Raw genomic sequence first — 15,273 nt, 5'->3', positions numbered from 1 at the left:
CCGACGGGCGTCTCCCTCCTCAGATCTCGAAGCCTCCTCCCCGCAAATTTCCATTTCCGCCGCGGCGAGGAGGAGGAGCAGCAGCAAACCCTAGCTCCTCCACCTTCGCGCCGGTAGTTGGGCTTGCGCGGGATCCGAGTGGGAGGGGGAGAGATCTAGGGCGCAGCGCCGCGCGGGGCCATGGCGAGCTCCGGACTCGCCTACCCCGATCGCTTCTACGCCGCCGCGGCCTACGCCGGGTTCGGGGCCGGTGGCGCCACCTCCTCGTCTGCCGTGTCCCGCTTCCAGAACGACGTTGCTCTCCTCCTCTACGGCCTGTATCAGCAGGTGACGCGATTAGTCTCGGTTGGGGGGTGGGGGGCGGCGGGAACTGCGTGGATCTAGGTGAAATGGTGGAATTGGTGCTGCTCAGGGTTGAATTGTGGCGTTAGTTTGCTGATCACTGGTTTTTTTGGGGGGACGATTTGCTTTGGCTATCAGAATATGGTTGGGTGATTAATTTTCGTTCATTTTGGTTTAGGCAACAGTGGGGCCTTGCAATGTGCCGAAACCCAGGGCATGGAGCCCTGTGGAGCAGAGCAAATGGACAAGGTTAGTATCAGCTGCATTCAATCCTGGATGAAGTTGTCTCCGTATTAGCAAACTTGATAGCCCTGGTTAAATTTATGGAGAAATGGAAACATTGGTGATCGAGATAGAGGTTGAAATTGTACACGTTAGTTAATATAAGATGCTCTCGTTGTTGTTCGTGTACTGCCTGCTTATTTTATTGCTTATCCGTGAGCCAGTATTAGAACGGAATGTTTTCACCTGCCCAGAAGTTAGAAGTGGATCTCTAACTTTTGCGATATCAATTTTGGACTGATAAGCTAGATAACTGACTTACACATTTGTATTTTTAGCTGGCATGGGCTTGGAAGTATGCCATCGGCAGAGGCGATGCGTCTGTTTGTCAAAATCTTGGAGGTATGACTATCTACATGGTACACTTCACTATGTGCACACCTATTTAATTCATGCTTTGGCATTTTGGTAGGAGGAAGATCCTGGATGGTACTCTAGGGTCCCTGAGTTCAACCCTGAGCCTGTTGTAGATATTGAAATGCATGTAAGTCACATTCTATAACCTTATAATGCAGTGGGCACATACCAGTTGGAATCTGTCAAAATGTATATTTCTGATGTCGTTTGCCTGCGTATTCAGAATTCACTCAAATCTTTGAAAGTATTGCTCTATCAGTTATATTTTCATCTCAATTCCCTGATTAATAATTTGTCTATGGAATAAGCTTAACATTTTATTTATCTGCATTTCTGTTTACAAGAAACCCAAGGAAGATCCCAAGGTTATTCCGGCTTCAGCAAATGGAATATCGATTCCAGAACCTAAAACCATATCTGAAAATGGAAGTTCAGTGGAGACGCAGGACAAAGTTGTAATTCTGGAAGGTCTTAGTGCTGTCAGTGTTCACGAAGAATGGACTCCATTATCTGTTAGCGGGCAGCGACCCAAACCTCGTTATGAGGTATGCCAATATGAACCCCTGGGCCTTGGCTACCTTGCCTATTTTGTTTACATTTTTCAACTTGTGAACTGTCATCCAATTGCCCCCTTCCTTTATTTACTTCCGTAGCATTAATATGGACTTTGATTCCTGCAGCATGGAGCAACTGTAGTGCAAGACAAGATGTATATATTTGGTGGAAACCATAATGGACGTTACCTTAGTGACCTTCAGGTATGTGAAGCTAAATATGACAGTCCAGCAGGTTACATACTTACATGTATGCCTATGTTTTGTTATCTTGGACTTCAAGACATGCTAGTTGCCATAGAATTATTGTGTTTATTAAACGTGATATCTGGACAAAGGCCCATTTATAGAATACTAAGCTTGACATGTTGTAATAGTGGTGTGATGTTCAAACTTGTATAACTTGTAACTGTATCAGCCTTTCGTTCTTGCTTATGCAAAATTTACAGTATGACTCTAGAATCTATATTGTTTTGAAACGAGGAGATAGCAACAATTATTCCTAAAAGAGATTGCAACTGAAATTATGGATGATTTGTGATGTAAGCATTTCCTGTCTTGCATGAACTTGACTCAATTAGACAGAAATACAGAATGGGAGCATACTATTCAGAATGAGTAGTTTGAAGAGATGTATGACAAAAATAACTTCAATCTAAAAACAAACTGACAATTCATCTTCCATATTGAATAAATTTATATGTAGCATTAAGTAACATTGACCTAATGCATGTTTCTTTATCATTATCTATATCAATCACAGGCTTTGGATCTGAAGAGTTTGACTTGGTCAAAGATTGATGCAAAATTACAAGCAGGATCTACTGATTCATCTAAATCTGCACAAGTCTCTTCATGTGCTGGCCACTCATTGGTAAGTTTTGGGACAAATGGTTAAAGTTTAAAACTGTCACAAGCTATTTTGTTCAGATGATGCTTAGCTTGATGCCCTCCAATTCTATTTTGTAGATATCTTGGGGCAACAAATTTTTCTCTGTGGCTGGGCACACAAAAGATCCATCAGAGAACATTACAGGTTTGCTTTAACTTGCTTTTTGGTTAATACTTAATACCGTACTGTAATGAAATTTTATCTCCATTGCTGTGACTTGTTTTTCCTAATACTATTATTTTTCTTGTATTTTATGCTAGTGAAGGAATTTGATCCGCATACTTGTACATGGTCTATTGTCAAAACTTACGGAAAACCACCGGTAATTATTTCTTCAACCTATAGCAAGTTTTATACAAAGACTTCTAAGTGTAATTACTGCTTATTCTTGTTTCACAATGCTCTAGTTAATAAGCTTGTCTTCATTTTTTTTGATGTATTATGCTTTATTTTAGCAGGGTTTGTTTTTTTTAATACAGTGTGATATGTGTAATGCAAATACTTAAAGTTTGTGGAGAGTGCTTGTGCACAAGGGCTCAGCCAAATATGCTTTAATCAAACCAAGAGTTTGATTTGTTTATAGATATATAGTATAAAACAAGGGTTCAAAATTGTATGGAGACTGGAGAACTGATATGTAAGATTCTATTTTTCTGTAAGCAAGGATTTACGGGTCTAGTTGTATCATTCAACTATGAATTTGGGATAATCATAATTTGCTTCTTTTCTCCCCCATGTTAAGTTCATGGAATGGAATGTTTGCTCCTAGGTAATATGCTTTTAGGTCACTGATGCATGCTCAAATGGCCGAAGTGCCACTACGAGTGATCATTATACTGAAAAGCGTCTGTCTGGCATCAAACAAATGACGATTGCACTGAAGATGATGTCCTTGTGTGTATTCAGGTATAGTGAATTTCTTATATGAGTTTTATCTGGTGCAGGTTTCTCGTGGTGGCCAGTCAGTGACTTTAGTTGGAACAACTCTAGTTTTGTTTGGTGGTGAAGATGCAAAACGGTGTCTTTTAAATGACTTGCACATTCTTGATCTTGAAACCATGACATGGGATGATGTGGATGCAATGTGCGTACCTCTTTGTCATATTCTTAGTTGTTTTGATATGCACCGTTTATGCTTCTTGAAACCATTATATATTGAATAAAGTGCAATGATGGAATGGAAAATAACCTATTTTGAAGGCTAAACTTATGCTTCTATCTCCGTGATGGCGTGATCTCATCATGATTCTTCTTTTTTGTGTAGAGGCACCCCTCCTTCTCCAAGATCAGATCATGCTGCTGCTTGCCATGCTGATCGCTATCTTTTAATTTTTGGTGGAGGGTCTCATGCAACATGTTTCGATGACTTGCATGTCCTTGATTTGCAAACAGTAAGCATCGTATACTTGCTGGGATCCACAAACATTGACATCTATACAATTTGATATGATCACTAAATTTTATCATTGGAATTACAGATGGAGTGGTCAAGACCCAAACAACAGGGTCTGACTCCTGGCCCACGAGCTGGCCATGCAGGTGCAACTGTTGGAGAGAACTGGTACATAGTTGGTGGTGGCAATAACAAAAGCGGTATGCGCTTTTAAGTGTATAGACTTACATTTTTAAAATATGTTCTCACTAATTGCAATACCTTGCCTGTGTGCCCTGACCCAACAAATACTGGTAGAATTTATTATTTGCTATGCAGCTTGCCAACTTGGTGCCTATATACAGTAAGTTAGTTTAGATCAATGTTCATTGATTGCAGTAGTACTTAGCCTCAGGATATATATATCCAGTAAAACCTTATTAAAGTCCACAAAGCAGTAGTCAACTATCCTTGGCATCTTGAAATGCAACCTGTGCCTTCCTTTTTTCTTATTAAAACTAAGAGGATTAAGATTTGCATTTGAGTACCACTGAATTCTAACGACTAAGGTAACATATCACGAGGTCACACCAAAGATAGAGTTCTTAAGTAGTAACAAAATTGTCTGTATTTGTACAATTGCTGTAGGTTGTTCAGTTAAATTATATAAGTACTTTGTTTTTAGTTAGTTTAGAATGTATTCATCTCGTACTTTATTCTTTACAGGCGTCTCTGAAACACTTGTGCTTAATATGTCAACTTTAACATGGTCAGTTCTTAGCACTGTAGAAGGTCGTGTTCCCCTTGCCAGTGAGGTATGCTTATTGAGATTCTCTGGTGGTTATAATGCTTTTGTTTCAATTGGTAATGTTTAGATCTGTTATTCTTTTAGGGCATGACTTTAGTGCATAGCAATTACAATGGTGATGATTATCTCATTTCTTTTGGAGGATACAATGGACGATACAGCAATGAGGTAACTGCCTTTTTTTTTTAATTATTATTTTTGATACCTATATCTGGAGTTAACTTGTAACAAGGTTTTTCTTGATGGACAGGCCTTTGCTCTTAAACTTACCCTCAAATCAGATTTACAGTCAAAAACAAAAGAGCATGCGTCAGATAGTACATCTAGGGTTCTGGAACCTGAGGTTGAACTTTCTCATGATGGGAAGATCCGTGAGATTGCCATGGACAGTGCTGATTCAGACCTGGTAATCTCTTGCTCAGTACATTTCAACTGAGCAGAAAGTTTGTTAATTTATTTATGCAAATCTGGCTTTCCTCTGGAAAATTAGGATCTGTAAAAAGTTCTGTGAAACTGTAGCATCCTCATCTTTTCGCTTATGCTTATAAGCCAAACTTTTAATTTTCAACCTTAAATTTGGAGTTGATTTTGGTTTTTTTTTCACTGAAGTTTATCTTTCAGCCATAGCTTTTAGATCGCTATATATATACGTGCAGGGAGTAGCTACACCTGGTAGTAGGATTTAATTTTCATATATATATTCATAAATTATTTTTTGTTTGCAAATATGTTGTTTGGGCTTTCCATGAAAAAATCAAACAATCACCCCTAAATGCAGGTACAGTTTGTTGCTATAATGGATTGTGTTACCCATGAGCCATGATGCTTTAAGATACTCACTGCTGTTCTGTCGTGTGGCACTGTGTGTTTCAGAAAAAAGATGATGCAAGTGAACTTTTAGTAGCTCTTAAAGCTGAGAAAGAGGAACTAGAAGCAGCACTTAACAGGGAACAACTGCAAACTATACAGATTAAAGAAGAGATTGTTGAAGCAGAGGCTAGAAATGCAGAGTTGACAAAAGTGAGCCTCCTTGAACTTGTTCCAGTAATCTAGTTGTTCTACTTCTGCTCCTAGTGTCCTACAGATGCATAGTTTCATGTGTTCTTTTATCCTACATAATCTGGCAATCATTCAATGAACCCTATTTTTACAAATTCTACATTTTTGTTGTAGTTTTATTTGTTTTGTGCTCTGCTTTGCAACCTGTAGTCTGACCCTAAACACTATAACACTAACGGTATAGCACACCTACCTGGATTGAGCTTACCCTGTATTAAACAGTGCGTAGTATTCATTGCTAACAGTATGTATTATATCACTGTTTGTAACATGTTTTGGTCCTGACATATATGCCCACAAAGGAACATAAGATGAGCCGTGTAAATGATTTTGACTTTTTAAAGCTACATTTGGATTACATGGCGTCCATAGTGCTATGTTTTCTACATACACTTGGGAGTGTTGGGAGTATGTGATCTGACTTCTCTGCATATCCTTAATTTTTTTTTTTTTGGATTTTGTAGGAACTTCAAACTGTCCGCGGCCAACTTGCTGCTGAACAGTCAAGATGTTTCAAACTTGAGGTACGCAATCATACATACAAGTTAACAAAATTTACTAGTTTTACTACATTGCCAGCAGGAACCAGGATTAGAAATAATCCTCCCGAACGACCGGCCTAAGGGAGACCATAATAAACACATTCCTTTTCCTCTCAAAAAGTGTTCCCTTGTGCGGTGTGTTCTGGCAGTAGTGAATAGTTGGGCCACCCTGTAGCACGATTGATGAATGTACCCTGATCATACCTGCTTTGCCCAAAATGCCTTGTTAGGTGGATGTCGCGGAGCTACGGCAGAAGCTCCAGAGCATGGATGCATTGGAAAGGGAGGTTGAGCTGCTTCGAAGACAGAAGGCTGCCTCTGAGCAAGCAGCATTGGAGGCAAAGCAGAGGCAAAGTTCGAGTGGCATGTGGGGCTGGCTTGTGGGAACCCCACCAGATAAGTCCGAGTCATGATCACCCGTCTCACCCGAAAATCTCATACAGGTCGCAGATTCATCATATACGTGTAACATGTATAAACGTTTTGGTGTCTGATTTTATCGTTTTCTGGCATTCATGTTCGTTTGGCGACAAAACAATAAGGCTTTTTTTGGCATGCGTTATCCGATATTTATTCTTATAGAAAATCCTTTAGCTCACTCTCGCATCGTGGTTCTTGTTAGGTCGTAAAGTCTGTATACCATTCTTTGGAAATCATGTGGTGCGTTCAAAATCTCACTATGGATTTGTTTGGGCGAATACCATTCGTCTGTACCTGTTGCGCTTCTTGCACTCTACTTTCAGTGATACCTTATCTATTTATGCCACGAGCCACTTTAGGTTTATCCTAAGTCAGCAACATCTACAACATTAAATTAGTTCTATTAACTCTACGATTAAATATATTGTTATATTATATTTAATTTATGCTGAAAACTTTGTTATATTTTTCTATAAATTTGATCATCCTTGAATTCAAGTATTGAATGAGGCAAAGGGTAAGGAAATAATTGCTAGTCCAAGCGTATCTACAGAAAACGACAGTACGCATTGTGCTCATTTATTCGTGCCTGTGTGAGCATATGAACCTTTCCTCTTTTGGCGGGATAACATTACGAGGATGCTTCATCTTATTAACAACATAATACCAACGAATATGACATGGACACGGATTATCAAGTTAGCACACTCATTTCTTGTCAGGTAGCTTCTGTAGAAGTTCGTCAAGAACTTCGAATAGATCAGCAACAATTCCGTAGTCCGCAACCTGGCCAACATGATTATAACATAACAATATCAGAATCCTGAGGCTGAAACTTGAAAGACTACTATTAAGGGTAGCAGCTCTGTAGAACCCAAGATGAGACCTGGAATATGGGTGCGTCTGCGTCTTTGTTGACAGCCACGATAACCTTGGAGTCTCTCATTCCCGCCAAGTGTTGTATTGCTCCAGATACTCCAAAAGCCATATACAGCTCAGGCGCAACTATTTTCCCAGTCTGACCAACCTGCGGGGAAATACGATCATTGCAACAAAAATAATGATTGACCTGGCAAGAAAAACAATAATTTAAGCAGAAAGGTGAAAGAGATAAAACTGCATAAGTTCACGGCTATCGCGATGGGAATGCACTAATATAGTAAGCTTTCTTTCTTTAGGCCACAAATGCAGTAAGATTCATTACGCTCTCGTCGTGGAACATGTTAGAATCTAAGGTTTAACGTTAGCTTAATCCATCCAATATCTTCTGCGTTCTGACATTGGCATGAATCAAATAACATTTTTTAATTATTTTCTGACATGGCATAGAGCTTACCTGAAGTTCATTTGGAACAAATCCTGCATCAACAGCGGCTCTGGTCGCACCCACTGCAGAGAAGGTAATCTGTCAGAAAATAAATGCAGAGATAAATGCAGAAAATTCCACACGAGCTTTCAAAGAATATGGGTGCTACTTAGGTGGTGTTTAGATTAGGAAAATTTTTGAAAGAAGTGTCACGTCAAATGTTTGATCGGATGTCGGAAGGGGTTTTCCGACACGAATGAAAAAACGAATTTCACGGCTAGCCTGGAAACCGCGAGACGAATCTTTTGAGCCTAATTAATCCGTCATTAGCATATGTTGGTTACTGTAGCACTTATGGCTAATCATGGACTAATTAGGCTCAAAAAGATTCGTCTCAAGATTTCTTCCGTAACTGTGCAATTAGTTTTTTGGTTCATCTATATTTAATGCTTTATTTAGGTGTCCAAAAATTAGATGTGATGTTTTTGGAAAAAAAATTTGGGAACTAAACAATGCCTTAAGTTCAGATAACTAGAGAACAACTGGGAAAAAATAATATAAGGTACAAACCTGCTGCCCCAAGTTTCTCTGCAAGCTGCTCCAATAACTTGAAATTCTCAGCACTTTTCAAACCTCTGCCTCCAGTTACTACTACACTTGCATTTGCAAGATCAGGCCGTTCTGTATCTTGGGATTTCAGATTCACCCATGCAGATTTCCCCAAGCTTCCTGTACAGTGATAAGAAAATAATATTTCTGAACAGAGGGAGTAGCATGTACGTAGTATATGCCTAAATTTGGTGTCAGGAAAGTGTCCATATTAAATATCAACAGTTTTTTTGGTCCTGCAGCAAGGTTTAATTTCATCGGAAGCCTAAATAAGGACGTAGACAACAAAACATAAGGACATAGACAATAAATCTATCTGGTAACCATCAGTTGATTTCCATAGTTCAATGCATAACTCAACATTATTTTTCAATATGAAGATCCAAAAAAGAACAAAACAGAATGGATTAGAACATTGTTCTCTTAATAGAAGAATATGGTGAAGAGACCAAACAAACCTTCACTGAGGAAAGAGAGATCAACCTGGGAGATAGGTGCAACTTTTGTTTCTGACATAGCCTCTGTTGGGGAAAATGATGTTGACCTAATGCTCATCATACAAGGATCCTCTCCAGTATATCGCATAGTACAAAGTGCATTTCCAGCATAAATAGGCCTGATTTCGGTAGTATAAAATTTTAATTAAATCATGGAATTTCGGATGATATTCACCATTTAATTTACTATGGCATAAAGGCATGCAATGCATATGGATAAGAAGAGACAACAGTCTTGGGCGTGCAGTGGTGGGCACATAAGGTTAATGGCTGCGAGCTCACCCACCCAACGTTGGGTCTGTGGTGGGAACAAGTGTTACCCCTGCAGACCATTGTTTTCCATATGGATAAAACGATCCCCAGAAAAGAAACATAGAGGGCTGCAGGCAGAAAGAAATTGCAGGAGGCCATTATGCACCCATGAGAAATGGATCATATGATGCATCTTTACTCCTTAGGTTGTCCATAAACTAATGAGATAACCGTCCAAAGAAAATGGAAATTGGAAAGACCAATATTAAGCAACATTAGAAAAGGTGCCAGGGCCAGCTCAAAATGAACAAAGCAATGCCACACTACCACAGAGCATAGACTATGAAGAACACTAGCAATTCATACAGATTTAGTACCAAACAGAGGGTAGTCTGGAGATTGCACATAGTTAAGTAGGAATTTGTTAATGCATGGAAAGTGGCTCATGTGCTACATAACATGTATGCATCATCCATTACAAAACATCATGCTATAACCTTGAGCATTTGTGAAGTGTGCTCACTACACAGAATGGCAGATAGCCAAACATTGTTTGCCATTTCAGAATCTCTTTAAATGCTAAGATTCATAGTAACGAGTATAAATGTGTAATGACAAACCTCACAAAGAAGCGTCCCTCGGATATTGCAGTGACATCCGTAACAGGGGATACATCAAGAAGAGCAGCAGCACGTGGAAGCAAATTCTTCCCGAATGAGGTTGATGCCGCTATAACATGGGAGTAGCCACCTTTCTGCTGAACAGAACGAAGTAACTCGGCCCAAGGCTCAGCTAATGGATGTGCAAAGGCATCTGAATCAGCAACAAGAACCTGCAGTGCAAGCAAACCAACTGATAAGCACAATATCGAAGAGCACAATTTGTGTTCTCTTCCCCTGAATCAAAAGGCAGAATTCAGTATAACAGACGCAAACATAGACAGTGAATTAATCATCCAAGCACAACAACAACAAACAGGAACAAGATGTAGCACATGACAATACCTCGGAGACCAATGGATGGCTGGAAGCAGCATGCTCCGCAGCCTTGTGCAGCGCCCGCCCGGATCCGCCCAACAGAAGAGAAACCCTATTCTCCTTGCCAATGGCCTCCGCTGCCGCCAATGCGCTCAGGGACGAGGGCTTCACGAATCCGCCTTCGTGCTCCGCTACGACCAGTGTGCTCACCTAAAACCACGGCATCAGGGCTAAGCAGTGCGGCACAGTCGGAGCCAATCGATGGAGCGACGAATCCGACGAAATCGCGACGAGAAATCCTCTCGTGTGCTTATCGGCCGAAAGCTTAGGGCGAGACGAACACTGCCCTAGATTTACCGGCCGCACCATCCTCTCCCGATCGGCGAGTGACACGAACCAAGCCGAACTGAACGGAATCGAATGCGAAAGGAGACGAAAGAGCTTACGAATCTACGGAGCGATCGGGCGAAGAACCCCGCGCGGGCGCCGGTCGCCGTCCCCCTCCTCAACGCACCCGCCACCATCGCCGCCATGCCCTTTGCTCTCTCGAATCGGAACCCAAAGTGAAGAGCAGCGCAGCGCAGCGAAGCGAAGCGGATGCAAGAGGAGGGAGGAGACGTGACGGCATCAAACTGCCACGTCAGTGCTGCATCACCATCTATCCATCCGCATTGCAGTTGGTACACTCCTAGCAGGAGTACTAGGCAAGCAAGGCTGCCGAACGTTGCTGCTCCGTTCGCCGCCGGTTTGCCGGGCGGAGGAGGACGACGGCGGCGGCGAGGGGTCACCGGAGAGCCCAGCCCAGCAATCGGCATGGGCTTCTCCTACGCCACCAGGCCCAGGACAGACTCAAATGGGCCTCGCTTTTTCAAACAATAAGATGGGCTTTCCATGAATTGGGCCAACATTTGCATTCCATAGCTGGTTGCTTGATCGTTTGATAATTTATGGGTAAAGCTATTTTTAAAAACCTTCGTTGGTAATTAAACTGAGAAAAATAATTTTAAATTAATTATAAAAAATGTGTTTTGTCTACGGCTGGTAAGCTAATCAGCAGACGATGAGAGGTTGAGTATCTTCTTGAATCTTGACCACCGAACAGCTAGAATTTAAAACATGGTAGGACTCGGCCCCGTACTACGTAATAAAATAAGATTAGCCATCCTCCTCATATCCGTTAGCATGTCTTTTAATCTTCTAAATTATGTATTTTTGTGCAAAAAAATGTATATAGATTATAGAAGTTTCTTTTAAAAAATCATTTTCCAACTTTTAATATTTAATTCTTAAATATTAATATGCTAATCATATTTCTCATTTGACTTAAGGCTAATGGGCTAATAACAAAACTGAAAAGAACATGCCCTTAGGAATATTAAGTATTTAACAATAATTAGGACTAATCTCTTTTGTTTAATGCCAAGCTAATCCATAGGGATTGCTTGCAAAATCGATCTTAGCCTCTAACCAGACTGATTAAATGCTTGTTTAAAGAAAGACAATAGACAGTTCAAATGCCCTAGTCAGCGGTGAAGGCTACACCTACACGGCTCCAAACACAAAACATGGCCACACACACGCACTCAAGCAGACACAGAGTGAGAGCTCACGAGGGAGAGGAAACAGACGATGACCTGAGCTGAGCTAGTGAGGGTGACGGGTGGGGCCCACGGCGGGAGAAAAAGGACAGGAATCCAAGTCAGCTGTGGGGCCCACGAGAGCGATGGGCACCACCAGCAGCAGTGCATGGGTGGCCAGCTGGCCACCTGCATGGTGGACAGCACGGAGGTTGTCAATATTTGGCCCGCAATTAATCGCTTCCTCCTCAAGAGCATTCACAGATCAGCACGTCTAAATTTTATCAACCTTACTTTGAAAAAATTAGATTCTATATTCGTATCAGCAACAGAACATCTAAATATATTATTTGTATATATTTTATTAATATTTAACAATGATATTTTCGTATATATTTTATTAATATTTAACAATGATATCTTATATTGTTATTGTACTCTTAAATTAGGATTAGACGGTGAGATACAGAGGGAGGAGAGTGAATATCTATATTTAAAGTTTATTTTTTAATAGAGATGATGCTATATTTTTAAGATGATGAAATATATGACTCACATTTTGTTTCATCTAAAATTTTTAAGACGGATGATATGATAGATTATTCGTTGAGTTTGTTGTAACCCCACACTAGGGGTTATTAATTTATTATTCGCCTCGCTCAACACGACGACAAACCAAGCCAAACGCCAAAAGTGCAAAACTAACTACCGCTGATACACCATTATTAGTGATGACTGACGAGTCCATCCCCTTTTTCAGCACTACTGTTGATCGACAAAGGATCTATCACTCATCCATGCACTATTTAGTGGAGTCATCCACTCGCTCGCTCCAAACAAAGAAAAAACTTTAGGGCTTTTGCAAATTCAGCACCGTTTTTTTTTCATATGGCAACAACATTATTGGAATTATAATTTTAGTTTTATTTTTATAATTTTTATGCATTTTTACGATAATGATTAAAACAGTAGAAAATTTGCAATGGCTTAAAAACTTCTAGAATGTATATAGAGATTTATTTAAACATTTATTTTAAAAAGTTGATTTAATTTAGGACATATGAGGTAAGATTTTAGATATAGACACTAGGGGTATTATGGGATATAGGGAGGTAATTGTTTGGCTACATATTTACAAACGAAAAATATTTTCTGAATAAAACTTAATATATGAATTCTTAGCAATCCAAAAGCCAAAACTATAAAATAAACTTCGGCAAAAAAACTCAAAATTAATTCCAAATTTAAGGTTAAAAATTTAAGTTTTGGCTTATAAACAAAAGCAGAGACAAAAAGATAAGGCGATTAATGTTTTATTGGCATTAGGGGGTGGAATTTAATTGTAGTCACTTTGAATTCCACATAAACAATCCAAATTTCTTATATTCTGTGGTCTCAATTCTCAGGTGAAGGATAGGGGTTTCAAGTTTTAACTATGATAGGTGCTTTTGGTATGGACAATTACCTACCAAAAAGTGAGTCATTTTATTAACAAGTTTTTACTGAGTTGCTACGCAACTGCACTTTTCTCCCCAATTTTCCCGAACATTAAATCACCATCACCATCTATGCAACAGCAGCTGTTAGTGTTGGATACTCTTTGTCGCTTGAATGTTCATTTTCTCTACGAAGGCGACCACACACCATGTGCCTCTTTCAACAATTCGACACTTCTCGTTATGTGAAGTATAATTCAATTAATATTGGAAAATTGTATTTCTTCTCTTCTCTTCGGGAGTGGCACTCCGTCCGTAGCGAACCAAAATAATAACAAATTTATTTAGGTTTAATGCAAATGAAATATAAGCAATAAAAGGTGGTCCAATATTTTTCTGTGATGCACATAATTTTATTGTATATGTATTTCAAAATATTTTTAAATTATATCAAATTTGTATTTGTTGATAATATAGTACTAGAGAAATTAAAGGCTAAAGTTTTACGTTAAAGTCCATGTAGGAAACTTATGTCATATACACACACCCTTCCACGTACTTCTCTAAATGAGAAGATTCATCGGAATATTAACGACAAGAAAAATGTACATGACACCGTACGAAGGAGCCAAGAGGTGGACGATGGAAACAAGAAACGTCTTAGTATTACCTCTATCTCGTAATAACTTTATTTTTCTTTTTTTTCTCATCATTCGTCTTATTTAAAAAAATATTAAAAACTTAAAAAAAATTAGTCACGTTTATAAAGTATATTCCTGTTTTACCATCCATAAAGTATATTCCTGTTTTACCATCCAGTAACAATAAAAATGCCATCCATAAAAAAATTTTAAAAAAGACAAAGAGTCAAAACATTATATCTAGAAACTAAAAAAATAAACTTAATATGGGATAAAAAAATGAACTTAATATGGGACAAAGGTATATCTAAAAACTAAAAAAATAAACTTAATATGGGACAAAAGTAGTACTATTTTTTTCTAGGACTTTGCCTCGGATTTTACACACACTTTTAAACCGTTAATGATGTGTTTTTCTTAAAAGAAGTCTACATAAAACTTTATTATCTCACATTTCACATATTTCTAAAGTATTTTTTAACTTTATACTAATTAATTTTATCATTTATATCACTAAATAGCTATAGAAATTAAAAAATATTTTATCTACCATCTTACGAAAGAGCGCAACCTAAACACGGATAAGATCGCTCCATTTTTCTAAAGTAATGCTACATAGCCGCTCACACTTTTCTATGCAACTGCTTATCAAGAGCAATTTGACGACAGCCGTTTTAAACAAAAAAACACAATACCAAGTGGACCCTGATTAACGATTCCCATCAACATCACAAGACCCACCAAAACCACACAATAAAACCGATAAGATAATCGTAATCATGTACACTAATCGGGTTGGAATTGGAGTTTGCATCTGCCCTGGAAGAACCCGATTCCGCGAGCACCAAACCCTGCAAGTGGAATCCCCTTTTGCACCCCACTCGCTGCTCCCGTTTCGCCTATAAATAGGCCCCATCTGCTAAGCCTGTGAATGAATCTCTACTACTACAACCACCTGCTTGCTGCTACCTTCGTCTTCTACCTGCGACTCCAGGAGAAAACCATCTCTTTTTTTTGTTTCTTGTGTTTCTTGCCATGAAGCCTCCTCATTTTCCCGGGGAAAGTTCGGGTTCTTGGACTCACGAGGTCAAACAGGCCCTCCGTGACAAGCTCCGGCGGGCCTATGGCACCGCCGGCGCGGCGAGGCCGGCCGCCGCCAGCCCGAGCCACGGCGGCGACTGCCGGGGCTCGGCGGCGGAAGATCCCATAAGGAGAGTCATGTTCTTGGCTCCCTGGGGTCACACATAAAAAGAAAAGGTAGATCTGAACTAATGAACTTGCATGGTCATGCTGCTGCCTGCCTGCCGGCATGGCCATGTCTTGATTGGTCAGATCTGCAAGAAACTGAAC

General features: G+C 39.6%; 2 protein-coding genes across 2 annotated transcripts; one reads left to right on the top strand and one right to left on the bottom strand.

Annotated features, from left to right (window-relative positions):
- Positions 1-6,923, top strand: LOC102702739 (acyl-CoA-binding domain-containing protein 6). Its single transcript, XM_006650798.3, has 18 exons — positions 1-327; positions 521-591; positions 903-966; positions 1,037-1,108; positions 1,326-1,526; positions 1,662-1,739; positions 2,299-2,409; positions 2,505-2,571; positions 2,688-2,749; positions 3,372-3,511; positions 3,692-3,818; positions 3,906-4,020; positions 4,526-4,614; positions 4,692-4,775; positions 4,858-5,013; positions 5,481-5,627; positions 6,131-6,190; positions 6,439-6,923. The coding sequence occupies exons 1-18, from the start codon at positions 181-183 to the stop codon at positions 6,619-6,621; spliced, it is 1,974 nt and encodes a 657-aa protein (XP_006650861.1). The 5' UTR covers positions 1-180; the 3' UTR covers positions 6,622-6,923.
- Positions 6,924-7,174: 251 nt separating this feature from the next.
- On the bottom strand, positions 7,175-10,859 carry LOC102722387 (electron transfer flavoprotein subunit alpha, mitochondrial). Its single transcript, XM_015835693.2, has 8 exons — positions 10,716-10,859; positions 10,297-10,479; positions 9,913-10,124; positions 9,002-9,159; positions 8,505-8,663; positions 7,965-8,017; positions 7,515-7,655; positions 7,175-7,414 (listed from the first exon to the last, which is right to left on the bottom strand). Exons 1-8 carry the CDS (start codon positions 10,800-10,802, stop codon positions 7,337-7,339), a joined length of 1,071 nt encoding a protein of 356 aa, XP_015691179.1. The 5' UTR covers positions 10,803-10,859; the 3' UTR covers positions 7,175-7,336.
- Positions 10,860-15,273: the final 4,414 nt, after the last annotated feature.

This window comes from Oryza brachyantha, chromosome 3 (genome assembly GCF_000231095.2).
Source record: "Oryza brachyantha chromosome 3, ObraRS2, whole genome shotgun sequence".
In the NCBI taxonomy this organism is placed as follows: Eukaryota; Viridiplantae; Streptophyta; class Magnoliopsida; order Poales; family Poaceae; genus Oryza; species Oryza brachyantha.
Note: the sequence above shows the minus strand (reverse complement) of the source record. Positions and strands in the feature narration are given on the sequence as shown.